A 27,226-nucleotide genomic window follows, 5' to 3' on the forward strand; every position below is an offset into this window, starting at 1 on the left:
AATACATTCTGTCAGACGACCCCACAGCTCATGAAATGCCCCATAATGGAAGCGAAATGAAAGTAACGAGCACCCCAGAAAGCCGACACACTGTCAATCTTGATGGGCAAATTATTCATATTGTATTTCCAGCACGGAGTACAGGGTAGGTAGGATAAACAAGTTATCTGGCCAAAGTGGGCAGGAGTGTGTACCAACTCCCGGGCCAGGTGGGGCGCTCCTCCGTCACCCCGCGCAACCATGGAAAAGAAACAAGGATTAGCAGCTTGCGACATTGTTGGGCACACACACAAGCCGGGACTGTGTTGCTGTCAGTCTGCCGCCGACGCATCCACCTCTTGCATCATCGTCGAAAAAAAAAGGATCAATCCGCATGGTCCCCGAATATCTTTGCGACAATATATTTATCCAACGCTGCTGGCTTCGTTAACATTCCAGTGATACCGCACCTCTTACACGCCGGCCACACCGCCCTCGTCGTCGTTTGCCAACCTACGCCGCACACAGTCAACATACCACGAGGACCCATCCGCCACGAGGAACCGCATTCCAATCATCCGGACGGGCCACATACTGGAGTGAGCAGCCTCAGTTCTTTGGCGTGTATCAGACAGATTTGGCTGGAGCCACGTTGAATTCATCCCTCATCAATAAGCCCGCACTGCATCGCCGAGGCCAACTTCCATCTCGTCGCCGCCGTTATGGCGCCGACACCAGATGGGCTGTCGGCCCCAGGGTCCGCGAGCTACTCCTCCGACACGCTCAACGTCGGAGACGGCACCTGGGTTTTTGATAAAAATACGTTCTTGCTTCCTAATCTGCAAGGAGTTAACTTTGAGACTATGCGCTACAATGGTATGAGAGCACTTCACCACCGAACCCTGGCATCACCGCACTAATCACCCGTCTATAGGCATGGGAAATCGCTTCTCAACTTTTGTCGGGTACCACGGCATAATCATGGCGCACGCAGTCATGGCAGCACTGGTGTTCCTACTCATTGTACCCTTCTCCGTTATGACGATCCGCTTCTACGATAGAAGCCCCGGCCGCGCTGTCCACTACCACGGGCAACTGCAAGTTTTGGCTAGTCTAATGCTACTGGTCATCTTTATTCTCGGATTTTTCGCCGTTGGACCCAAAAGAAATCTAACAAATCCACACCATGGTATTGGTGTCGCCATCTTTGTACTCTTTATCCTACAACTAGTGGGCGGACGTCTGGTGCGGCACATTACGAAATCTCGCTCCTTGCGCATCATGATCCATCAATGGTCTGGACGTGCTATTGGCCTCCTCGGTATTGTTCAAGTTCCGTTGGGTCTCACCCTGTACGGCTCGCCCAAGTACCTTTTTATCCTCTATGCCGTCTGGATGTCGTTTCTGTTCCTGCTCTACTTTATTCTCAGCTACCGTCGTGCCGGTCACCGCGACTACTACATGGGGGCTGGTGCTCGGTCCGAGGGTGGGACGACACGCCTCACCGAGTCCGAGTACATTTCCGATCACAAGCCGGGCCAACACAGCAAGCTCAAGTGGCTTGGGCCTCTCGCTGCCGGTGCTGGCCTGTGGGCATTACTGCGCAATCGAGACAAGAAGCAGGATCGCGAACGGAGCCGATCGCCGTCTTCGTACAGGAGTCGCCCAACAGCGCTGTCCTCTCGTGGCCAGTCCGAGAGATTCTACGATGACAAATACTCGGAGCCACCCCAACGGAAAAGTAGTGGTGGGGGATTCTTGAAGACTCTCGCTGGCGTCGCAGCGGCCGTCGGGGCCGGTGGCCTGGCTGCTAACCTCATGAAAAAGAGGAATAACAGGGACGAAGAATACTCTGCAGTATCCACCGAAACACTCCGCCGGCATCGCAGTGGCCGAGGTGGACGGAGCGACTATAGCAGTGAGTACACCGACGACTATACTCCCACGCAGACATCCTTATTACCACCCTCCGCGAACCCGACCAACACCCGCACCACAAGAACTGGAGATACTGGGAGACCTACAACACCGCGTTCGTCCTATCCCTCGCGTCGCGACTACGACGATTCCGAATATTCTTCCTATGTCAGCCCCTCGCACAGGCGACCAGAGGAAGACCGTGGAAGTGGTGGAGGTATCGCCAAGGGCATACTCGGTGGACTCGGTATGGGCTGGATTGCCAAGAAACTTGCAGACAGACGCAGTAAAAAGCAGGAGGATCGGCTGCGTGAAGAGGAGGACATGCGCACAGGAACTAGTGTCTCTCGGTTTACAGGTGATGGCTATCCTTCCCCTACCCGAAAGGATTCGAGACGGCCGCCCCCTATTCGCCGCCAAACGGGTTACGGTGCGCCGTACGGCACAGAAACCGCTCTGAGTGAGATGACCGAATCAAGTATCGACCATCCACCCCGAGTTGGTGGGCGATCCGGCAGCATTCAGCCTGTTCCTATGCCATCACGTTCAGCTAGATCTGGCAGCCATCATGACACTGGGTCGGTTTCTATGCCACCAATGCCGGCGGATCCACACGGAGGACTACATTCTGGAGCAGAGGGATCGTTCGTGTCCGCAGGTGCATCACCCCCACAGCGAAGACCTTCGGAACGACGTCGCAGAGCTGGAGAGCGGGCAGCCGCTGCTGCAGCCGCTCGAGCTAGTAGCTTGGCCGCGAATGAAGAGAGAAGTCATTTTGGCGACGGAGATCGCGACAGAGATCGTTATGCGTCGCCGAACAGTCAGCCGGTCAGCGTGAAAGTCAAGGTCCACGATGACCGGGACCGAAATGTGACTTTGAGGAGACTAACAGAAGAAGAGGCTATGGCTGCCCGCGGTCGCCGGGACTCTGAAAGCAGTATTTCAGGGATCCCCGATTCCCCCAGTAATGGGCGTGGATATCGCAGAGCGGCAAGCCCGCGTGCGGCAGAACGGGAAGCGGAGCAACGAGTTGAAGAGGAAGACCACCTAGCACCTTTGTCGCCACCTAGACCTGCGTTTGCCAAGGGTCGACGTGGCAAAGACTCTGCCTATTACTCCGGCGCAGCTGGCCCGGCGGGATCAACGGCCGCCCACGGCCAAACAGTGTCAAGCCTTGGCTCACAAGGTACACACGGTACCTGGAGTGGCATGAGCATGCCTTCTCCGAGTGAAGGCGATAAAGTAAGCGAATCCGCCGCCGCAGACAACAGAAGACGCCGGCGGGCGGAGCGAAGAAGAGGCAGCAGTGCCGCAAGGCCTACTGGAGCAGACATGTTCGATTGATCTTGTTTAAATCTCGATGAACCTTTTTGTGTTGAATCTCTGACACAGCGATATTTTTACGACTGGCCCAAGCCTATGATGAATACGTGTAAATTTTATATAGTCTATTTTGTATGTGGAAATTTCGAGTACATAATCACATATTCACCCGCGCCAGGGGCGTGGAAGCTACAGGCCAAAGACCTGGATTGCTTGGGCGGCAATGGCGTTATGATAGAAAGGAAAGCCTTGATGTATTTAGAAGAGCTGCAGGCTAACAATTCATCTCAGAAAAGCAGCGAGCTTTTCGAAAGTGAAAAAAAAAAAACCTTTGCATTACGGACGCGTTCATACTAACTTAAAATCCTTCTCCACGAAAACCCCGGCGGGCGCTGTCCCGACTTCGTTATCCATAAAACCATACAGCAAGGCCGGCCCAACGAGCTCATACTCACATTCATTGCTTGCACTCCTCTGCCGAAGAAGCAAAGGGTACTTGGATCCGGGCAAGACGGCAACCACGTCGTCTATAGCCACGGTGCGCGGGCCTAGCCCAAGCTGGCCGTCTCTGGTGATGAACACCCGCCGGCACATGGACGTCCACGTCATGTCCTGCACCATCTGCGTAGCGCACCCCGTCGCAGCGAGCGCGCGCACCTGTGAAGCTTCTTCGGAGGAAATGCTGCCAAAGAATGGCCCGGGCTGGGCCGCCCGAGCCGCCCGCAGCCCTTCAGCTTTGACGGCGTGGGCGGCACAGTCGGCGCGTTGCTGGTCCCGCGCAGGACCGGACCCGGCGCCGCTGGTGCCACGAAAAGCGCCAGTGAGGATGAAGCTCACGGCGGATATGAAGCTGTCGGGGGTTGGCCGCGTCTCTGCGGGTTGTGTGAGGATGAGCTGGGCGTAGATGTGGTCGAGAAGAAACGGGAGCTGCTTTTTCACTTCCGTAGCGTAGTCTGTTATTGCAAGCTCTTTGGGTACAATCATGCCCGAGAAGGCTCGTAGCGTGCTAATGAGGGTTCCATGACAGCGCAGAATCGGGATCTTCCCCGATCTGTCATCCACGGCCACACTCCGATACTCAATCGAAGCGGCGCGGGTGGGACATCTCAGTGGCGCAACCAAGTTCAAGGCATGCCAGTCAGGCACCCACGTTGGGAGGCCCATTGGGTTTGGTGCCTCACCATGGTCAACAAAGGCGAGAATATGCAGACTGCGCGTCCGATGGATGATGTTGACAACGAGACTGGTATACACGTCGGCGGTTGATATGGTATACACCGGCTCGATGAGAAGACGTCCATCGACCATAGCGCTCGGATGGCCCAAAAGTGAGTAGACGTAATCGCGGGGATCCGTAGACAGGTGTACGCGCGCCCAGTGTAATACCTCGGAGAAATCGAACAGCGGCGTGCCGTCGGGCTTGTTGGACCATACGAGATTGATGTGGTTGCAGACCCACGACTTGAGATCGAGCTCGTTGATGACGGAGGCACCGTTATCATCAAGAAACAAGACAAAACGAGCCACCTCGGCCCATTCGATGCAAATATCACTGTAGCCCCAAGAAAGCCAGGCGCAGCGAGCAAGACCAATCTCTTGGATGATCCACGCCCGGTGGAAGTACTCGCAGTCGAAGAACACCTTCACGGCACGCCAAGTCTCAAATGAACTTTGTTCGTTGCTCTTATCCAGCGAAGATTCTCGTTTGCTGTCCATCTTTCTTTTGTCTATTGATGATTGAATTTGTTGTAAGTGGCTAGCCTGATCCCGGTTGAATTCTCGCAGAAAGCGAATAGCAGTAAGAGCTGTTCTTTCGTCTGTGACTGGGTCCTGGAAAGCCCCCAGCCAGCATAGTACTTGGATGGCGTTGCGGAAGATATCACCCATCATGCGAACTTGCGATAGGCGCTCGTCCAGATCATCCTGCTGGATGCAAATGGCATCGACCCAGATTCGCCGGGGCCGGTCGATACGGCGATAGGCGAGAAGCGCTCTAGCCAAGTTCGCGCCAATACGCAACATGCCGCTACTCGCGTTGCCATGGTCCTCATCTACGCACCATATGGTGCTGTGATAGACAGACGCCTTACCCCATACATATGATAAAGCCTCGTAGGGCTCATCGGTAATAGTCTGTGCTCTCAATCGACAGGCTAAAGGCTCATCGATAGAAGCCGAAGGACGCAACTCGAGCACACGAATATATCCTGGAGGCAACTCGGCGTGCCTATAGTTGTCTTGGGGCTGCATGTTGGGGTCTCAGCCAGGACTGTCGATCTCGTATCCTGCAGGCCCACTGCATGGGCTCACGATGGCCCTGAGTCGTATTTCTTGGATGAATTACTTTCTGGGCCGCTTTTTGCCTTTCTTACAACGTAAAGCAATACAGAATAGTTCAAAAGGATGATGAACCAACCTCAGCCAGACAGGCAACTGAAAGCCGCGGCGTGGCGTGCGGCGCTGGGAGACCGCTCAGCTGAGCTGAGGGCATCGCTATACCGGTTAGAAGAATATCGGATTGCGCATTTGTAGGCGTGGCGAGAGAAAATCATCTTTTAAACAAAATACACCGCCCTATACTGAAAGATCGAATGGCTTGTGTTTTTCATCAAGTGGAAGATGTCTGGCAGACTTGTTGCAAATCTTTCACAACCGCGGATGAAAAGTCTCTCGGAACAGTGGGAGTACGAGACAATGACGAGATTGCCCTGTGGGATAGCCGAACGCTACTTCAGACACTGAACAAGCCGTAATTGCTAGGATACGTTTCAATGGCGTCAATATCGCATCTGCATAGGATTGATGACCGGCGAAGCTCGAGTGCTGCTGGGAGGCAGTACGCCAAGCCAAGCAAGTAAAGAACGACCCGCAAGGGAGGATTTGATGAGCACGCACGCAATAACGCTCTGAAAACCGGGAAGGCTCTAGAAATTGCCAACTTGATCATTGCATAGACACAGTGTTGCTACTCCTTAGCCACAGCCGATAATGCTGATGTACTGAGCAAGGGAGGCTCGGTACGTGCAGGAGTGCTCGACTTGCCCAACAAGGTGGGGACCTAGAAGCGGACGCCAACGCGGTTCCACGCAGGCTAGATCTTGATTTTGAACGACCTGGCAAGACTCTGCACCGACTCCAGATTTCCACGCGCGTGGTGGTCAAAGGTGCGGTACACTGACGGCCATACGAACTTAAAAAAAAAAAAAACTCCTCATACGATCAATGGCTGCGATCCGGCCATAGAAGAGCACACCTCGGATACCATGTCGCAACGCGGCGCAAAGGCCAAGGGGCCATCCCTAACGGAATACAAGGCCATTGCCGCCGAATGGGAAAAGGCGAAGAAGGCCAAGGAAGCGGCTGATGCCAAAGCAGCCAGTCAGGGCCTGCTGGCCGAACGAGAACGCGCCGATACGCTGCAAAAGAAGCGCGAGAAGATCAACAAGCTACGCCAAAGGCGGTACGAGAAGCGCTGGTTGTGGACTGTCGCCTTTTGGGCTTGGATGCTCGCTATCCACATCATTGGACTGTGGCTCTTCACTACAGGCTTCTTGCTGACAAGGCTGGTGCTGCATGAAAAGTCTACCTGTGATGCGCCGCCAATTGACGGGACCAAGGGTCTCCTCAATCCAGACAAGGGCTGCTGGCACCCCAAGACGTTTGATCGCGCCGTCGTCATTCTCATCGATGCTCTCCGATACGACTTTACTGTTCCCCATGCCGTCGACAGCCCACATGCCTACCACAACGCCTTGCCTTTCCTCCACGAGACGGCCGTCAAGTCGCCGCAAAATGCCTTTCTGCGACCCTTTATCGCCGATCCGCCAACAGCCACATTACAGCGCCTCAAGGGCCTCACGACCGGTACCTTGCCCACTTTTGTCGACCTGGGTAGCAGTTTTGGAGGTGATGCGATTGAAGAGGATAACCTGCTCATGCAGCTGAGAAACAATGGCAAAAGAATCGCTCAGATTGGCGACGATACCTGGTGGAATCTCTTCCCTGGCTATTTCGAGCCCAACATCAGCAGAGCATATGACAGCTTCGATGTTTGGGATCTGCACACTGTTGATAACGGCGTCATTGACCGTATCTTCCCGCTTCTCGAGTCCGAGGCCAAGAACCAATGGGACCTGCTCATTGGTCACTGCCTCGGCGTTGACCACGCCGGCCACCGTTACGGCCCTGAGCACCCTGCCATGACCTCCAAACTGCAGCAGATGGATGACTTCATTCGTAAAGTTGTCTCCAAGATTGATGACGACACGCTTCTCATCGTGATGGGAGACCACGGTATGGACAGCAAAGGTGACCATGGTGGTGAGAGCGATGACGAAGTTGAAGCTGCCCTCTGGATGTACGCCAAGCGGCCCATTTTCGGTCGTACACTTCCAGAATATGCTGTACCGCCCCCAAACGCCAAGATTCGCCCCGTCAACCAGATCGATCTCGTTCCGACACTCGCGCTTCTCCTTGGCATTCCTATCCCTTTCAACAACTTGGGTAAGCCCATCGAGGAAGCATTTGCCGGCAATCGTGGCAACGACTGGACCAACCTGGCAGCTGTGTCTCGGGTTGCCGCCGCAGGTATTCAACGCTACCAAAAGTTGTACTTCGAGACGCGAGGCATCGTGCCGGCGACCGACGAGGGCAGCCCCGCGTCGCTATGGGCTGCGGCTAATAGCCGTGGCTTGAGTGGACGCAGTCTGTATGATGCCCTGTCCGTTTATCAGGAGCGTAACCTCGGTGTATGCAAGGGTCTTTGGGCTCGCTTCGACGTTCCGCGCATGGGTATGGGCGTGTTTGTCACCGCCATCGGTCTGCTTGTCCTCGTTATGTACTCCTCGCGTACCGAGGACGACGACTATGTAGTTCTGAACAATGCCGAACTCGACTACGCTGAGAAGCAGCTCGAGCAGCTCGCTGACCCTGACGGCCAGGAGGAGCCCGAACATCCTGACCAGTTTTTACACAAAAAGCTCCTGTACTGGGCCATGGATCCGAGTGTGATTCTCGTTACTGCCACTCTGACCGCCGCGGCGGTCTTCCGTGGACAGTCACTGGATGGATTGGCCACGCTTGTGGCGAGCATCATGATTGCCAGCACTGGAACCGCGTTATACAAGAACGGCAAAACGCTGCGTAATCTGCTGCCGGATACATTTTGGGGCTGGATGGCCGTGGTCTTTACCGTCAGCCATTCTCTCGGCTTTGCTTCCAACTCCTACACCATCTGGGAAGACTCCATTCTGCTCTTCTTCATCACCACCTTTGGTGTTGCTGCACTTGTGTCATCATTCCGTATCGAATCGTCGCGCACTGATCGCTACATGGGTATATATCACTCTGTTGCCTTTATCGTTATTGGTCGCATCGCTTCATACTCGAAGCTCTGCCGCGAGGAGCAGATGCCCTACTGCCAGTCGACATACTACAGCTCCAGCGCTTCGTCTACCTCGGCACCCTGGCAGGTCATTCTTCCATTCTTTGCCTTCATCGGCCTCCCTGTACTGATCAAGTCTTTCCTCGCGCCCACGAAGTCATACGAGGGCCTTGCGCCGGTCTGGGTTGGCTCCGTCTTCCGCGTCAGTCTGTTCCTATCCGCGATGTACTGGCTTGTCGACGCGGCCAACAATGGCAGGTGGCTCGCTGCTTACCTGCCTGAGATCGTGCTCAAGACCACTGGTGTCTACATTGCGCAGCTCACGCTAGCTATCACTGTCGTGGCTGGCACCACCGCCTTCATATGGGCTCCTCCGTCGGTCGCTATTGTTCCCAGCCAAGGACGTATCACCATCCTGGGCTACGCCAACGCTCTCGGCGCGCGGTACCTGTTGCTCCCCATCAGTGTACTCGGCACCTGCCTACTCCTCACCAAGCCCATGGGCGCGGGCGCGCTGTCACTCATGATGTGGCAGCTGCTCGCACTGTTTGAAATCATTGACCTCAACGGTCTCAAAACAGAAACGATTGGCCCCATTATGCTCGCCATCCTCGGAAACTTCTACTTTTTCAAGACGGGCCACCAGGCCGTCCTCTCGAGCATCCAGTGGGACGCTGTCTTCATCCCGCTCTTTACCATCCGCTACCCGTGGGCGCCGCTCATCGTCACCATCAACACCTTTGCCGCCCAGATTCTTGCCGTCACCAGCTTGCCCCTCATTGCTCTCTGGAAAGTCGGTCCCAAGCAGCGCGGAGTCCTGGAGACAGTCTCTCGCGCTCTCGGTGTCTTTGTCGCGTACTACGCCGTCGAGGCTCTCGCCACCATCTCTTGGGCTGGGTGGCTACGCCGCCACCTGATGCTCTACCGTGTCTTTAGCCCGCGTTTCATGACGGCGGCGTTACTATTGCTGCTTGTCGATATCTTGGGCATTTTTATCACGCTGGCTGGCGTACGGAGCAACTCGCTGGCGATAAGTGACGTGTTTGGTTGGGCCGAATAATTGCATTCTGGTAGCCCAGTCCTTCAATCATCGTTACTTGATGCCTATCTTTACTCCTTAAATCCCTTATTTGATGTACTCTGAACTCTTACTATCCACTTCGATTCTCTTGTTTTTAGCTTTGGCTCAGGCTATCACTGGCTGGAAAGGAGATACGATGGGACTTGAAATGCTGTCGTGAATGTATATAGCGAGCTTACGTGTGGCAATAGAACTTCTTTTTGACTACTTATTGTTATGTTCAAAATAGATTGTAGATATATTATATTCGCTGTTCCGTCTGGGCAGCTTTTGCGCCGTAGCTCAAGCACTCATGGTGGCTGTTCCCTTCGCGGCAAGGCCGCCGTCTGGGCCTTCTACCCAAGCGTCCCACGTGGACTTGTGATCATTACAATCGGTTCGAGACGGAACTGGTCTTACTTTGACCGTAAAAGGCTCATTGACATAGAGCGGTGTGTGATTACGGTAAACAAATCGAGAGACACACTGCCCAGAGTATGCCGTAAGTACCCGCAACATGAGTGCCAGCGTGAGCGGCCCATGGACAAGAGGTGCGCGGTGGCCATCAACAGAACGGGCGTATTGTGGATCAAGGTGTATAGCGTGTGCATTAAATGTTAGGGCAGAAAAGTGAAATAGATGTCGCGGAGATGGCAGAATGTGAACGCTGTGGGCAGCTTCATGAGGGTCTAAACGAGTTCAGGGTTGGTCAGCTGTAATCCTTGCTGTCTCTTGGGTACACAAGTTGCTTCAAAGAAACAAAGAACAACTCACATTTGACAGTTTTGGAGGCTGTAGGAGCCCGAGAGTCCACAATTTCACCTGGATTCATAAAGACGAGTGTTCGGCGTTCCTCAATCGACCAGGGCAGACTCTCCTGGTTGGCGGGATGGCCCAGCGCATATCTCCGCCACACATCGACGAACACCTTGTCACCAACACGGACTTCCGCCTGCGCTGGGCCCGATTCCTTGACCCTCACGTCGCCAATAGTTTCCGTGCAGGTCCACGGCCGGCCATCAAGAACGAGCCCCTCTTGGCGTCTGCTGCCGTCAATGCCGCGGAACACCACCTCACCGCCTGCCCAGAGGCGGCGCGAGTAATGGAGCCCGGGGGAGTGGTCCACGTCCGCGCCATCGGGTGCGAGATGTGACGGGGCGGACTGGATAGGGAAGTAGACGAGGTGGTGGCCCTGGGGCAGCGATCGAGGCGGCGATTGGACAATCGGCGACGATTCCGCAGGGCCAGGTCCCCGAAGCAGGGTTGCCGCGCCGCCCTGTGACGTGTCCGCACCACAGGGCTCCAAGTCGGACAGCAGAGTCGTCAGGAGGTGCGAGGGCATGGGCGTGAGGTAGTCTAGAATGATCTTGGCAGGCTGCTGCCGCAACCTCTCGACATCGGGCTTGACTCGCGGCGGCGGCACGAGCGTCGACGAGAGCCTTCGTATGGTTTGCGAGAGATGCAAAGCTGGCGGAAGGAGTCGCGTGCCATCCCGCGACAGAGGGCCAGGTCGCCGAACAACGAGTTGGAAACGACCGAGACGCTGCAGGTGCCGGCCGCCGCCTGGCCGTGGGAGAGCGGAGCCCAGCCTGGTGCTCATCGTCTCGTTGTCAGACTGTGGGAAAGGAAACCCCGACTCTTTCCTAGCGGGAAGTGCGGGATCTTCTAGACGTTCAGAGGTGTGACGCTGGCCGCGGCCCTCGGACGGCCCCGCGGACGACGTGCAGAAGAGGTTTGTCTCAGCCTCAGAGCCTCGGGGATCTGTAATTTTCTTTCCGTCGCACAGTCTCTCTGATGGGGCTGAAGTCAAAGTAACCTGCTATGATGTGCAGCAGGGGCGGAGCTTTGATAGAGGCAGATGGTTGCGAAATGCGGGTTGGCTCTGCCTCCAATAATAAATTGGCTGTATCCTCAAATGCGCGTGAGCTCCACCACCACTCGCGCCCACCACCAGTGACGGGTGCCAAGAAGTGCATGATCACGAAGTTGGCTCGCCCAACGCTTAATCGCACCATTTCAGAGGATCATCGCTCATTTAGTTATAGAAGGTTCTCTCCGAATGCTCAGCATCTCAAGGCAGACGCCGCCCGACGCACCCACCGGCCATGGACACCACCACTATATGGCCCACGGCCGGCCTCCGCATATCACTTGACTGGAACACGAGCATGCAATTTTCTCCGAAACCACGATTTCAACCAACTATTGTGGACCGGGCCGGGAAGCAAGAGACCGTAGCAAGTGTACCCCCCGGCGTCCTCCTCTACTGATACGATAGTGTAGGCCGGCCGATGCAAGGGTCTGCAGTGGAACGGTACCTGTCGGGTATCGGATATTATATACCCGACGTTTGCTTGCTCCTCCGTGACATGTTCAAATGGCGGCGGGCTTAATAAGTCGGTGAGTCTACCTTGGAGGAGTCGCCGCCGCGATACTGGTATACAGCTTAGTCCCTGAATACGAACGCCAAGAAATACTTACGTTGTGCTTGAGGCTATTCAAAGAAGCAGATATGACGAGACCGGCAGTGGGAGAACTTGGCATGCCATTTCACGAATCAAACTCGATATCTTTGGGTTAGAATGGTTACTGCGGCATGCGACTTTGTTCCCCTTGGCAGTAAGTCCCGCCGGGATCCTGTTCCTTCTGTATGCAGTAAGTAGAAAACTTACTTGGCCGCAGTCCGAGTCGCGTTCGGACGCCCCTCTTCTTGCAATACTTTGACGGTCGTCACTCTCAGATCCCACAAAATTTAAACTTTGCGTCTTGAAATAGCGGCCGGCGCATGGTCCAACTAGTAGCTCCTCTCCATAGCCCTTCAAATCGGTCACAACCCATGTAAGCATTCGCATGAAGTGGACGATGCTACATCGAACAGAGTCAAAACCTTTTTCTTGTATCATCTAGCCGATCTTGAGCGCTTAGATGCACTTGTCAACAGGCTTTGTTGGCGATCAAATGTATATGGGCTAGCCTTAACCTTGATCGATGATGCTTCTCTGACGCACGATATGAACCAGTCACGGGTTGGGGTTGTATTGTTTTGTGTATTTACGATTTTTTCCACCCATCTGTTACCATCCGGAAGTCTCTTAATAGTCTGGGAAGGGCAGTCGGGGTTTCCCACCGGCAAGAGCGCCCGACACCTTACACTAGAAACAGTCGCGCGATACAAGATTTGTCTTTTGCTGTAATCATCCAAGCGTTTCTGATCATTAGTATTTATCGCATTCAATACGCCTTTGCTCTGTCCATTCTACTTCACCTATCGTCCAGGAGTTTTCTCCCGCAGAGACTCGCCATCGCCTACGGATCTCTTCCAACGTTCCGTGCATGAATGTGGGAGATAATTTCACTTCGGTAGTGCTTTTACAGCTCCGCCAAATGGATACGCGAACTCGCCTGGAATCCTCGTCCCTCGATGATAGCCATCGTCTGCGATCACCTACAGAATGTATCGATGGCTCATTGGCTGATGAGAAAGTGCCACTTGCCGTCCGCGGGCGGTCGACAAAGCGCTACAGACAGATCTCAGAGATGTCACCATACCAACACTCGGTCAGAACAAACGACATACCCATCAACGACTGGCCTTCGGGAAGTGGGCCTCAAAGTCCGACTGCCAAGGAAGACCAGGAGGACAGCAACCCCGCGTCGTCTTCTAGAACTCCATATCCCTCGCCCAACAGGTGTTCTGATACAGGTTGGGCTTCGAAAGCGAGGCACCAGGGCTCCGAGTCAACACTGATTGATGCGATTTTGAACATAACCTCGAATGTAAGACAGGCGCGTGTTTTGCCACGCCCCTTGAAACCTATTTTCTGTGATTCATCCGTGAGAGTATCTAACCTTTTCGGAACTTTGCACCATAACAGCAAAGATATCGAGAAGGCGATAAGGAGGCTACTCTTGATGGACGGCCAATCGTATGTTGCCGCTTGGGGGGAGGGGTTCTACTTACACGAAAGCTAATCACAGCCGTAGCCGTCACTGGACCGTGAACAGGGGTTGAAACGATGCTGGAAAGCCATTGGCAAAATTCGCACCTGGCTGAAGTGGACTGTCTATCTGTCAGTACCGCTTGGCTTTGCTGCAGGATTTTCCATCTGGGCAAGAGAGAATGCGAGAAACCAAGGGAATCCCGTAGCGTAGTAAATCAGTGACTTGTCTAGATGGGCAGGCCAAGCACAGAGCGCGTCTTTAGAGCGCATCTTTAGAGCAAAAAGTTCAGCGCCATTCTAGACATTTGCAGAAGTAGTCATCGAAGGAGCATCATACAACAAAGCGGACCAGCTTTCCCTTGTCTTGCATGTGTGCGCTGCGTTCGATTCCCTGCCTTTCCCAATAGGAGAATTACGAACGGCGTTTAGTGTCATCACCTGCGCACATGAAATACTTGGCGCTTTGCATCATCCGAACAAAGAAGACAAAGCGCACAAGAAACCGGCAATATAGGTGTAGACCCGGCTTGAGAGAAGCTCAGAGTGAACGAAACATCCATTGCTGGTGCGATTTCGGGATGTGGGGTGTAGGACATGGTGATGGCACCTGTCCCAACGTCAGCTTCACATCACCACATCATTGCGCTGAGTATTGCTGCATCAAACTATGTGCAGCACTCCCGCATTTTCGGTTACACTGTCGCAGCTGAGAACCGTACATCCGAGGTCGCTCTCAGCAGTAGGGGCACATCAGACATACGAGAATGCGATCTTGGGACCCTGATGATGAGAAGGGGGGTGCGGATCAAAATTGCAGACAATGCGTCTCATTACCAACATTCTCGCGCGACGGCATGCATAGGCGGGTGTTTGCGCGCTTGTCAAGGTGTGCAAGCCACGCATTGCTGAACACTGAGGAATGTGGAAGTTCGGGGACGCCGAGGAGTGCGAAGATGCGAGCTACTTAGACAAGGAACCGCCGGCGTCATCGTAGGCTTGAGGTTGGGCAGACCCGGAATGGATGCATGAGACGGCTGTGCGTACAGCAACCGCCGCCACATTGAACGCAGGAGCGCATTTGCAGCTGGCAGTTCTCCCTATTTGGGTATTTCATGTCCCCACAGATACCAGTATCTTGGGCCAAATAGACAGAGGAGTGGGTAAACAACCGAGGCAAATGGTTAAAATAGCCATTCAACTCTCTCAGTGTGCCGACTGCGTGGTATTAACCATGTACTGGTAGCAGCCAACCAACCAGCCAGCCGGAAGAGCAACAAGGGTGTGATTCTAGGCTGTCAATCATTTCCCCGTTTTCGGCGCAATCCACTTTATTCACACTCTCAACGGGCGACGCCTCGTCGGCCCTGAAGGCAGGTGAGACGAGGAAAAAGGACGACCCAGGCGCCTTCAGCTGCGCCATCCTTCGTCTCAACGGGTGATGGCATGTCACCCGAGTGCGTGGCCACTACAGTCACCAGACGATTCAGGATGGCACCGACTGCAATCGTCCGAATGCTTCCTGACGTGCGCGCCCGGGCAGACTGCCGTTGAAAGGTTCAGCGGAAAGCTGGCATCCCGAGACAACGCACAGACAATACGATCTGTTCAAGACTTGGTGTCAAATACGAAGACATCATCGGGTGATGGTGCGAACCGCGCAATGGAGCAGGGTACATTGTGATGCGGGTCAAGTTTATTGTTTAAGGCGCAGTCGTACGGCTACCGTTATATTTGATGGCGCACGCAGGCTGTGCAGGTGACGCTCACCTGCTGATGAGTGTACAGCTCGACTCGGGGCGCGGATGTATTTTCTCGGCGGTTGCTCCTCCTTGTCCTTGTTCTGGGCACAAGTTTCGGGGTTTGTTAGTCACGGCCGGTGCGCTGGCGCCGCCCGGCCGGGCCCATGAACGACGCACAAACTGTCCTAGGGCTGAACTTGTGTGTCTACTGATAGCATCATCGAAGCTGTATAAGCATTAATAATGCAGGCAGCCTAGTTTGCAGCGCAGCCAAAGCTTCACACGTGAGATGGTCGGTCGGCGATACCAACGCCTACATCAGACTTGGCACCAAGACGCGAAGGTGATCAGCATGTCTTCTCTGCCTCTCTGCACTATCTAGTCGGGGGCTTCGTCTTGGGAGTCATCTTCTGAAGCGCAGGTATGATTGCTCGTACATAGATGGCTGTCGAGGGCATAATATACATGCTAGATCAGCCACAGGCGCGGCGCCTTTAATTCGATGTCTTGGCCAATTCATGCAAATCGCTAGTTAACTAGTCCCTGATATCACCACAAGCGACCGGCAATCAATTGAGCAGGTGCAGGTTTCGAGACTTTCACCAGCCAAGCCTAATTGCAGCTTAGCGTCAACAGAGTACGCGATCTTGCGCCAGGGACAGGTTCCAGCGTGTGGGGTGGGACTGATTGGTCCCCGTCAGAGGTGTGTCATCGAATCGGTGTTTCCAGGCTGCAGCTGCAAGGCTGCATCAAAACAGCCGACAGTCAAGCTTCCTGGCACAATCTCGAGCAAAGGGTTGCAATAACAAGGCATGAGACCCTGCCCATACGAACCAGCAGTGCTTCGAAGGTTACTACCTGGCTTGGTCAAATTGGCGTTATGACGCCAAAAGCCGTAAACTGTTGTTGAACCCGACTTGGGTGGTGCATTGTAACATGATGCGACAAGGTGGTTGGGAAGACTGACTGGCCCACAGGAAAGCCGAAGAGAGGGCACCGCTTGGCTACACAATGATTGGCCAGAGGCCCAGCATATCAATTGTGTATTTGGTTTGCTCATTGCAGCTTCCTGAAGTCGTTGCGGGCCAAGGCTAAACGTCGAATCGAACGCCGAGGGTAGAGTGTGATGGTCCCCTTTGTGTTTCGTGCTTTGCTGCTGCCGGTTCCCTCTGTGGCATATTCATGTTGCCCAATATAGTCAGCCGAAAGGCATCCCTCGGCCGATACTTGTTATACAAGTCGTATACGGATACTTGGACCAGGCTTTCTCACCTGCGTGTAATTAGCAAAGGGGTAAACGGTTTCACCTGGTGCGGGACGCGCCGGGACTCGGTAACGGTACCTCGCAGCCCTGGGAGGTTCAAGTATACTGGTTCCGAAAGTCAGCTAGCAAGATTGGAAAGTGGGTGCGCGCCCAGATTACGAGAGTGAGTACGGAGTATTGGGGCGGGTGTAAGTCGTCGCTGGCTGCAAGGCAAGGGTTGTGATTGCGTATATGCAGGAGTGTTTGTTACGGCAGGCTGCATGGCGATGGCGCAAGTCGGGTCACCGAAGGTACGTACCTACCTTCTACTTAGGCAGGTACATACTTAGGCAAGTAGGTCTACATGCGTTACCTCCCTGACAAGCCACCGAATAAGTAGTAGTCCACTGAATGAGTGAACAACATCAGAAGATACATGCCTGCCTGCCTAATTACCCAGGTACCTTGGCATGTTAGAAAATAAGTAGCGACGTATGTAGGCAAGACAGCCTGGCAGGGAAGGTAGATGTACGGATCCCCAGGGTCAGACGACTCTGCGTCTGCCTACTAACAGAGTGAAGGGTATCCTACAGGGGCTTATTAGTACTGTTCCTCTGCAATCTATCAGTAATTACCAACTTACCAACTTAGCTACCTTACCTAGATGCCTACCTACCTAAGTACCTACCTACCTACCTACAGTGGTGTAGGTCCGGAGTACTAACAGGGCTTCCACACCGGGCGGCGAACTGCAGGGGGCGCACTAGTAGATCCTGCAGAAGCCCACGCTGCCTTACCTCAACTTGAGGAGGTACGTAATGAAAGTTATGCTAGCTGCACCGCGCTACACGACACCGTCTGATCTCCGGGCGTCTTACCAGTACACAAGCTGACCGGCTATGTGCAGGTACGGCATGCCTGATCATGTTGTTGAACACCAATGGCCTCATTGCAAACGGCCCGACCACTGCCGTACTACGGTAGGTAGGAAGCTTGTCAACATCGCCTAGCCCTTGGCTGGCTGGTTGTTTGGCGGGCTGCAGGAACACCCATCATCCCAACGGCTGGCTCTCGCTCCTGCACGCCTTTCCAAACAAGCACCATTTTCGGATCGTCCCCGGGATCCCAACGTGGCTGGTTCACCAGGGCATCATTGCAATACCGTACCTGTTTCACTCCTTCCAGCATTCATCAGTCCGATCCAGCTCTTCTTCCAGATCTCCAGCACCCTTCCTCTGTCTCGTCTCGGGAATAGTCCCCTGCAAGCGCCAGAAACCAGCCGCCCATTCCGCCCAAGCGAGGCGGTTTGCCTGCATTGGCAAGGGTCCTCGGCGCGTAGGATCTCGTTGTCAGCACGTCGTCAGGGCTTCGGCTTCCTCAATGGTTGCAGCACTGGCCGTTTACTGGTCGGTGGTCTTTGCGTGGGAGAGAGAAGCATGGTTAACAATGGGGCACACAGGAATTTGTCCCGGCGCCATCAAGCATATTTTCCAAAGCACGCCGAGCTGTGTGTGCACGACATGTTTGGTGCAGGCTGTGGTCGATCAACATCAACCCTTCACGTCAGGCTCTGGTAGCGTGGTACAGACGACTCTATACCAGTGGCGGCGCGACCAGACAAGAGGCGACCACGAAGAGAGCAAGGCAGTTCAACAACCGTGCTCGGTCATGGTGCTTCAGCAGTTTTGCAGTAGCTCTCTTATTTATAAGGCACATTTCGAGGCATTCTGTGGCGGTATTGCCGAACGGCTGGAGAACGAGGCAGCTCAGGCTCGGCGTCAAGGTCAGCGTCACCGTTCTGCAAGATCTAACAATCTAACTAGTTAGCAAGTTGTTCGTTTTCTTTTTTTCAGCTGTGTCGGGGTCCTCACCTCACTGGCTTCTAGAAGGCGGAGTCTTTGCCATTGAGACACGGATGGATTGGCGGATTGGCCACTCGACTCGGCCGCCGGTGCTGCCCACACACCCCATAACTACAACCCATCTCCGGACACTGCAATTTGCCCGTGGCTAAATTCACACGCCTCTCGCAGCGAGGGAGGGGGGGTGGCAGCCCACACGGGCAAGCCTCAACGCCCCGTCTCACTCTCGGCGACCCTCTCTTTATTAGCTCTTGGGTCTTTGGGTCCTTGGATCCTTGTTGCCCTTTTGAGTGAAGACAAAGTGGCTCTGCTTTTTCCGCCATTGGTGCCAACTCACGCCGCTTATTATGGGAACCGGCTCGTCCACCACCTCTTTGGTTCTCATCTTCTCTCCTGAGCCTGGAAGATACTTGGCACAAAGACCGCGCCCGCCTACTGAGTACGTAGCTGGCTGGAAAGCTCGGCCTTAGCTCCGGCCCATCTCCTCTGTGCGGATGGCGACTTGCTACCAGACCGAGAACCACACCGCCATACCGTGAAACAATGCGGACGTCACAGCGATTTCAAGACTTCCCTCTCGATACGGAGCACACTGTCTAAAAGATACCGGCCCCGAGGTCGTTATTGCAGCGCCCCGCAAGCCCCCACGCTCCAGCCTGTCTCTTGTACCACCAACAATAGTCAGTCACATATTCGCAGGTCAAGCAGTATCAAGGAGGGGCCCTCTTGCCATGGTCACCCCCGGAATGTCACCTAATTATTCTTTTCTATTACAGATCTAGCATCCATCGTTGGACTATCGCAGCACCGCTGCTTGGTTTATTATCTTGTATCATGTAAATTTTCGCATCTTTGGTGCACCCCACGAGTGTTCACCTTGCAACCTGAGCTCCAGCGACGCCAAAAGTGGTTCTTGGCCACCAATCTACCGCAGCGCCTGCTCAGACGTCTTTTCTTAGACAACTCACAAATCCCTCTTCTCCACGCATATTTCCGGTTCCAAGTCATCTCCTGGTGGCTTATTCATACCCCCAGCTTGTTGTCTCCTTTTCCTTGTGCAACATTTCGGCCGTTTGCTCAGTCAACACCCCGTCGACACCCCCCTTGCTTGTTACAAGGAGCCTGATGACGGTAGCACGACCAAGTACGACTTGCTTCTCTCTAGCCTGTCTCATTACATCAATCTCGATCATCGTTCTGCCGCCTACTTAATCTTCCCGTGCTTCCGGTCGACCTTGACCCCGAAGCCCTTACCAACTGTTGGCTGGCTTGGCCCATTTACAAAACTCGTCCCTCTTCCCGCTAATACATGCTGTCCATTGAGGCATCTCGTCTGTGACTTGATGGACTTGCATTGCATCATCGATGTCTTGCAAGCTGAACCGTTGAGCAAACTGTGGGAAACTCTATCCTGGCCATCTGCTGCTACATTTTGGCCCGCCTCCGATATCCCCGTGCTCAGAGACATTTCGTCGACGTCGCCGCCACCATTTCCTGAGCTTTGATTGCCGCCAGATACGTCACATTGACACTCTTATCCCTTGACTGCCAGAAACAGTAATCTCCACTGTCGAGTCGGGCCGTGCCTCGCATTGCCTGATATTCGTCCATTCATCTGAGCTTCGATTCAGCCCCGACAACCCTGGCGCACACGTTACATGTGGCCATTGATACCATCGCTTCCTATATAACAGGCTGTGTCTTCTTAAAAGGAGCCGCCTTCTCGCCGTCTGTTCGAATATTGGTATTACTGCCTTATCAACATCTGTCCCTTCTTATTCCAATCACCACATCCGATTCTATTCTTCACATTGCATCGAATCCTCCGTCATGAGAGTGCCGGCACAATACACGATGAACTTACCTCTGGCGTCTTTGCCAACTATCGATATACCGCCCCGGAGTATCACCCCGGATACCCCTTCACACTATATCAGCGAAGATCAGAGCCTTTTGCCGGGCATTTTGATGCTGTCCAACAAAAGATGTGCTCACGCGTCCACTCATGACTGCCCCTTTCTGGCGGACTCCAACTCGACTCTTTGCACTGCGTGCGCCGTTGCACAAGCCAGGGGACAGCCCTGCGCATAAGGCTTGAGTCGTGCTGAAAGTCAGACGCTGCACAGTAAGACCTATCACGTCGCTCAACGCTATGTGCTGCAAGAAGACTGTGCAACATGTCACGTCGCATGCGCCTGGGGAGCTAGAAGAGAGCCGGCAAGCATCTGCTGGCAACTTGGCAAATGTACATGCGAGACCATGTGCTATCTACAAAGCATGAAAGGCATCCTTTTGAATACCGTATCCGGGCCCAACTACAGCGTGCGGCAAATCTCGAGGCGAAGAAACATTGCTAGCCGACAAAGAAGACGCATGACCTCTCGGTGGAACTATATGCAGCTCGTCACAAGCAGATTCAAAGTTTAACTGTCGACAAAGGGCGACCAGGACAAGGCGTGCATCAGGGCAAAGTGACAGAGAACGTGTATCAGCAGAAGTTTTATCCAGGAATTTCGATCCAGTCTGCATCTATTCCCAGGGTATTTCTCTCTAAAACACAAAAAGACTTTGACACTTTTGCAAGGTCCCGTCTTGCGCTACAAGGCCACAACAATGGACGGCGGTACCATCGGTTACCTGTGCATAACATAATCCGTCAACCCCGGGCATTATTGGGTAGGGATTAAGTGCAGGAAGGATTGGAATAGTGACAAGGATTTAGAAATGACGCAGAATCTGATGTTGCATTGCCTTGCGAGACCGATTGAGTTTGTTCTTAGACAGGGATGAATCACTATCCAGCAAAATAAAATGGTCAGAGCAATTACAAACGATAGCCCAATTTTTGCCTGCATGACTCGGTAAATGTACAGGTGGAGGCATTGACGTGACCGACATGGGGAAGGGGGGGGGGCCGAAGAGAGCACGGTAGCCGGGATGCCTGGCGAGCAGACTTGGCGGTGAACTCGGAGGTTAACGATGTTGTTTCTTTTTCTTTTTCTTTTTTGTTTCCATATCATTATCACCATTATCGTTTTCATAGCTAATAGAATGTCACATGCTTCGGCGGCGGCCCCGGGAATCCAAGCGTTGTTGAGAAGGAAACAGCCCGTCTATTCAAACTGACAGACCGGGTGACCCGACAATAACATGCCGCCAACAGATGCATAGTTGAACCGACTTCACGGTAACGGCCATGTCCGCCGTGAAAGCTCATGCGCGCCACGGCGTGGCGGCATGGCTGGTCGACAGAGGCAACGTCGCACCGCATAGACGATCTAGACGACGTATGAATTAGGATGCCGCCTCTCGCCTGCTACATGGTTGTTCTCGGCGTTTTTCCCCCTGTTTGGTTTCCAAAAATGGATTTCTCCACCAACTACCCGCGTCGTTCCCGAATTATAACATGGTTAGCCAAAGGGAGAGGGGGGGGTCTCTTTTTTTTTCGTCTCTTGTCCACAGAGACCAAGGGGGCCCCTGCAGTTACAGCCGGCACCTATCATCAGTTGGTCGGCGAATTGGCCAAGCAGGAAAATGCAAATACGAACAAGAGAATATGAGAGACACGAGTATTCAAATACATAATATGGCGAGACGGGAAGCGGGGTAGTTGGACGGGACGACAACAGGTGCCTTGAATCTTGGCAACTGCAACCGGCACGCGAGTAATGAAGTGACCGTTGTAGCATCTCCCCTGCCTCTGTATCTGTGCATTGTATGAGTTTCAGCCTCCTAGGGTAGTCCGCTTGCTGGCTATTGGAGAGTCGCGCGCGGGACGAGGTTGCGACAGTTGGTCGACCAGGGGCTGCCAGTTTCTCCTACATGGTTAGAGTAGTGGCATGCATTGGACTGGTCAGCACTCAAGGCCGCATGAGAACGCAATAGCTTCAGAAGCTCGCGGCCCTAAACTCTAAACAAGTTTATGGTTGTCGAATCAGGCAAGAGAGTGCGACAAGAAAGGTTGAAACGGAACACGGCACCTTCAGTTCCCGGGTTACTGACTTTCACACCAGAGCTGCAGATTTAGCGCTTGAACGCCAGTATGTATTGCCGTAACTCGTCTGTTCCACTTTGTCCCATGTCCCATGTCCCATCTGATATTGTGGGTGTAAGTCAAAGCTGAGTGCGTGATACCATATGAAGATACACTAGCTCGTGTGATTCTATTGGGACACCCGCTGTGAAGATGTACATCCGAGGCTGCATTATCACCGCAACACTTGAGAGCCGTCAGGCCGAAAACATTCGATATTCGGTAAACTAAATAGGCCGTATCGTCGTATGGAATTAAGGCGCTAATCTCCCCACAAATGGGCGGGTAGCCGGGGGGAGAAAAAAAACCTTGTTCTCCAAGAAGCGGGTATTTCAGGGCTTAAGGTAGAGCTTATTACATTACGCGTCAGTTGACGACAAGATTTCTGGCCCAGGATCGAAGCAAGTTTTTTTTTTTTTTTTTTTTTTTTTTTTTTTTGCTTCTTCCTCTGCCTGCTGAGGATGGAAACTCTCAAAGAGCAAGCAAGACAGCATTAGCGGGCGGGGCAAAGCCGAGGCGCCCGAGTGGCACAGCGCAGGAAGGAAGGGCAAAGCGCAGCCAAAATGGAGAGCTTGCAAAAGTTGGCATGTGCTCATGCATTCCTCTCAGCAGACGCCGCTGGCGCGGCTGTCGTACTAACAGCTAGAGACAGGAAAGAGACAGGGCAAAACGATGGGGCGCAACCTTGTCCAGCTGATGGCGCGTGGCATGAGGCTACACGTGTGTCTGAGGCGATGGGCGATCGGTATCAGAGGCGTCAATATCCAGAAACAAACAGAGGAGGCAAAATCGATGATGTATCCATAGAGGCAAATAGGGCACGGGATCTTGCATTTCGGGCGGTGATTATCACCAGCTCCAGCCGAGAGCTACTCCTGAAAGACCGAGCATGCAGCGCAGCCAGGCAGGGGTTCATGCCGAAATGCCGGGATCATAGATTTTGTAAGTAGAACCAATTGTACTAAGACGGCTCCAGCGATGCAGACGTTGTTTCTTTTTCTCGACAACAGGGCTGAATGGGTGTGAGCCTTGATGCATGTACGTGACAACGAGTCCGGTCTTCCACAACACACACTGGCGAAAAACGTACGATTTTTTAAAACAAAGAGATCAAGTAGCTCCTAACATTCGTATGCGACGGTGTCACCTCTTTCCCCCCGCCTTTTGCGCGCGCGCGTAGCCTATTCTCTAGATGCATGTCGCGTGGCAACGTGGCTGGTCATCTTCCCCGTCGGGGTCGCCGTGAACAATGTCTCGCTTTTTTGACTTGGTTCAGAATGGGCACTTAAAAAGTGGACGATCCTGGCCTGCGACCATGAAGTTGACAGGACTGAACGAGCCACGTTTTGAGACGAGGGAAGGAGGAGAGAGGGCCGTGCAAGATTATTATCCCCTGGACAGCTTGGTTCCACGTCGGTACAAGCCGGTTCGATTTCTGGTCAGACCAAGTGTTGATCTTGTCCAGGGAGAGAGGCTTGAATGAAGTAACTAGTGGTCTCGTGGTCGCCTCGGAGGTTCGGAAGGGGGGGCGACACCGCAACGGCGCTGAGGGCCGGCTTATTGTTGAGAAAAGTCGGCAGAATCAAATGAGATGAAATGAAATAGACGAGGGCAAGACAGAGGCAGAAAGCTCGAGCCCGAGGACGCGGACGCGGCTCGTGTCCTCGCATACTAATAGGCAGGCAGGCGCCACACGCCACCACCATCTTCCTACCGACGAGATGGGACGAATCGCTAGCCGGCACACCACCGGAATCCCGGTAGTCGGTGCGCTGCACTAAAAAAAAAAGGATTCAGAAAGAGAGAGAGAGAGAGAGAGAGAGAGAAAGGGATTTGCATGTGAATGCAAGCCGCATAGGGTAAGCATGTACTCCGTAAGTACATGCTTGAGCAATTGGGTTGCTGGTTGCCTCTAATTATGGTCTTCCTGTTACTCTGAGCAAATGTCTACGACACTAGAGTAGACGTGTTGGTGTGTTGATGCGACCTTGGCTAACCAATCAGACAGGGCTTGCAACAACAGCCTAATTTATGCTCCTGCCCTTATGCCTTGTTGTTGGCGACTAGTTGTTGGGCCCCGCGCCGCCGCCGCGGAGAAACATTGACCATTATAAAAGCACCATGTGAATATATGGATTGTATTTAGTCTCGCTTTCACCATGGCCGATGCATGCTTTACGCACGCCCAGTAGCTCTCCGCTGCAGCCACCCCACCTTGCGCAGGAAAAAGAAAAATCACAAAAGACCAGATGTTCCGTCTCACTAACATCGACGTGCATATTTCACGGAAGGTGGGCGGCAAGCGGATTGGGCGAGCGCACCAAGCAGCCGGCGCGGGGCGATCCATACTGCGCGGACATCCTCCCGACCATCGCACCATGCATTTAGCTTTGCAACGATTATTTCCACGGCATTTGATTTTCCTTCTGCTTCCGGTAAGGCCGTTCTGCAAGAATCGAACGAATGACTTACCCTGGAAGCTGCAACCGAGGCTGGTCACACGACGAGAGAGGCTCCAGTCGAGGCGGCACAAAAGGCTAGTCTATATCGCATATATAGGCGTGCCGGCAGGCATGACGGCAGCTACTCGACAGAGACAAGCAGAGATCGACTTAACAAGTGGAAGTTTTGGCTCGCATGCGAGCCGGCAGCCAGGCTTGAGTGTAGCGAGAGGGTTGGTGTTGGGCAGCCATACTTCAGGAGCGTGACACGGGGCAGGTGAGGATATAAATTATCATTATTGCACAGTTGCATAGTCAGGAACTCGTTGTCACATAATTTGCAAGTCATATATTTTCAGGTATTCCTCCAAACGTAAGAGGTATCAACTTGTCATAACATCGAATCCAGGGGTATCACACCACTTAAGCAGCCTGACCTGGATCATACTGTTTTGTCTGTCCTGTCTAGTAACGGCAGAAGCAAGGGGAGAAGGAGAAAAGGGGGAAAGAAAGAAATAAATAAAGGGACGCAGAGAAAGAAAACGAGCACCGATTTCGCCACATCATAAGAGAGTGAATCATTTCAAAAGGTCTCCAAACAACCTTCCCCGTAGAACTTGGTGCCGACATGGATTTCACCACATCGTAAGAGAATGAATCATTTCAAATGGTCTCCAAACATCCGTCCCCGTAGAATTTGGTGCCGACATGGATTTCACCACATCGTAAGAGAGTGGATCAACATCCTCTCCTATAGAATTTGGTGACCGATGTTGATTTCGCCACATCGTAAGAGAGTGAAGCATTTCGAATAGTCTCCAAACATCCTTCCCCGTAGAATTTGGTTGGCCGACATGAATTTTGCCACATCGCAACAGAGTACACCAGTGTCAATGGTCCCCAAACATCCTGCACCATGGAATTCGAAAGCCGTCAACAGAGCGTAACAACTACGGCCCCCCGCTTGCATAAAATGGGAGCTAAAGCATGTCGGGGGCGTACAATGAGCAGGCACTTAGATAGCCAGAGCGACGGCGGCGGCGGCGGCAACGGCCATGGCGCCGGACTGAAGACGGGCGGCAGCACCAGTACTGATAACGGGAAGACCGCTGGTGCTCGAAGGGACGACACCAGTGGGGTGTACAGAGGTGGTGTTGACGGCGGGCTTGGTAGCGGAGGAGGAGACGACAGTAGAAGAGCCAGGGGAAGAGGTGACGATGGAGTTGCCGGTGCTGCTGGTGGTGCTGCTGGCGGTTGTAGTGGTGGCGGTGGTGGTGGTGGTGGTGCTGCTGGTGGTGGTGCTGCTGCTGCTGCTTAGAGGGCAGGCCGTGTAGGTGGAATGGCACTGAGTGACAGTGACAAACTGCTTGGTGGTGGAGGTGACGGTTGAGGTGCTGGTGGAGTCCTGCGCGACGGCCAGGGCAGCAAAGAGGGCGACGGTAGCGAAGAAGCGCATGTTTGCGAAAGTTTGCGAGTGGTGGAAGCTGCTGTTCTTATTGGAAAGGAACGAAAGATGTCTGCGGTAGCGCGGCGACCCAATCTTGGTAGAGAATGTGGTGTAAAAAATATATAATATGTATATATATATTGTCTGAAATAAGCGATCGGGCAGACTGTGAAGGACCGTGGTGTGTTGGCAAGAGAGAGAGAAGTTAAGGGAGAGACTGTTCGTTCGTGGTTTGTTGAAGGAAAGATCTAGATGGCGACCTTGGGGGAGGGGGGGGGTCGGAAGCTGAAAAGGAAATGAACAGTGCGCCGTCAGAAAGAAAAAAGCCGACAAAGAGAAAAATTCCTCATCCGATGCGCGAATTCAATCAGGTACCCGAGCCGGAGGTGTCAGCCGTGACAACGCACTGTGCATCAGCCAGCAAGATGGAGGTGAGGGCCAGGCGCAAACAACGCGGGCATGGGGGGGGGACAGGGCAACGTATTCCACACACACACTGCCGCTCGTCCAGTCAGAAAGGGCAGAAAGGGGGGCAACGGTGAGATAAAAATGGCTCCATCTGCAGAAACTCAGAGGCAGGCAGAACTCTTTTGGCTGGCCGCTGCATCTGGCCGGTCAGTGGCGGTTCAAACTTTTTTTTTATTGGATCGACCACTGCAGATTAAAGATTCACAAGACAGGAACAGACAGGCGGGAGGGCCTGGACCGGCTGGGCTGCAGAAACCGGGTGGAGCCAGACGAGACGCTGATTGGCCGAGATCAGGGCAGGCAAAAAGTTTACTGGTACCAGAGGGCGGGCAGGCAGGTGAGGCTAGTCAGGCACAGGCACAGGACAGGCACCAAACATCTGTATTTGGC

The 27,226-nt window shown here is 53.5% G+C and overlaps 5 protein-coding genes across 5 annotated transcripts; 2 read left to right on the top strand and 3 right to left on the bottom strand.

The window, feature by feature from the left end:
- Positions 1–701: 701 nt before the first annotated feature.
- V2A60_001495 (cytochrome b561 domain-containing protein) lies at positions 702–2,734 on the top strand (the record flags this gene model as incomplete). Its single annotated transcript, XM_083252855.1, has 3 exons — positions 702–855; positions 914–2,356; positions 2,460–2,734. The coding sequence occupies 3 exons, from the start codon at positions 702–704 to the stop codon at positions 2,732–2,734; spliced, it is 1,872 nt and encodes a 623-aa protein (XP_083108981.1).
- Positions 2,735–3,567: 833 nt separating this feature from the next.
- V2A60_001496 (HET domain-containing protein) lies at positions 3,568–5,469 on the bottom strand (the record flags this gene model as incomplete). The annotated part of the gene is made up of 1 exon (XM_083252856.1): positions 3,568–5,469. The coding sequence occupies one exon, from the start codon at positions 5,467–5,469 to the stop codon at positions 3,568–3,570; it is 1,902 nt and encodes a 633-aa protein (XP_083108982.1).
- A 1,013-nt stretch (positions 5,470–6,482) lies between these two features.
- V2A60_001497 (mannose-ethanolamine phosphotransferase GPI13) lies at positions 6,483–9,662 on the top strand (the record flags this gene model as incomplete). Its single annotated transcript, XM_083252857.1, has 1 exon — positions 6,483–9,662. The coding sequence occupies one exon, from the start codon at positions 6,483–6,485 to the stop codon at positions 9,660–9,662; it is 3,180 nt and encodes a 1,059-aa protein (XP_083108983.1).
- A 617-nt stretch (positions 9,663–10,279) lies between these two features.
- Positions 10,280–11,262, bottom strand: V2A60_001498 (uncharacterized protein; the record flags this gene model as incomplete). Its single annotated transcript, XM_083252858.1, has 2 exons — positions 10,280–10,329; positions 10,437–11,262. 2 exons carry the CDS (start codon positions 11,260–11,262, stop codon positions 10,280–10,282), a joined length of 876 nt encoding a protein of 291 aa, XP_083108984.1.
- A 14,674-nt stretch (positions 11,263–25,936) lies between these two features.
- On the bottom strand, positions 25,937–26,377 carry V2A60_001499 (uncharacterized protein; the record flags this gene model as incomplete). Its single annotated transcript, XM_083252859.1, has 1 exon — positions 25,937–26,377. One exon carries the CDS (start codon positions 26,375–26,377, stop codon positions 25,937–25,939), a length of 441 nt encoding a protein of 146 aa, XP_083108985.1.
- Positions 26,378–27,226: the final 849 nt, after the last annotated feature.

Source organism: Cordyceps javanica, chromosome 1, assembly GCF_051103115.1.
Source record: "Cordyceps javanica chromosome 1, complete sequence".
Classification (NCBI taxonomy): Eukaryota; Fungi; Ascomycota; class Sordariomycetes; order Hypocreales; family Cordycipitaceae; genus Cordyceps; species Cordyceps javanica.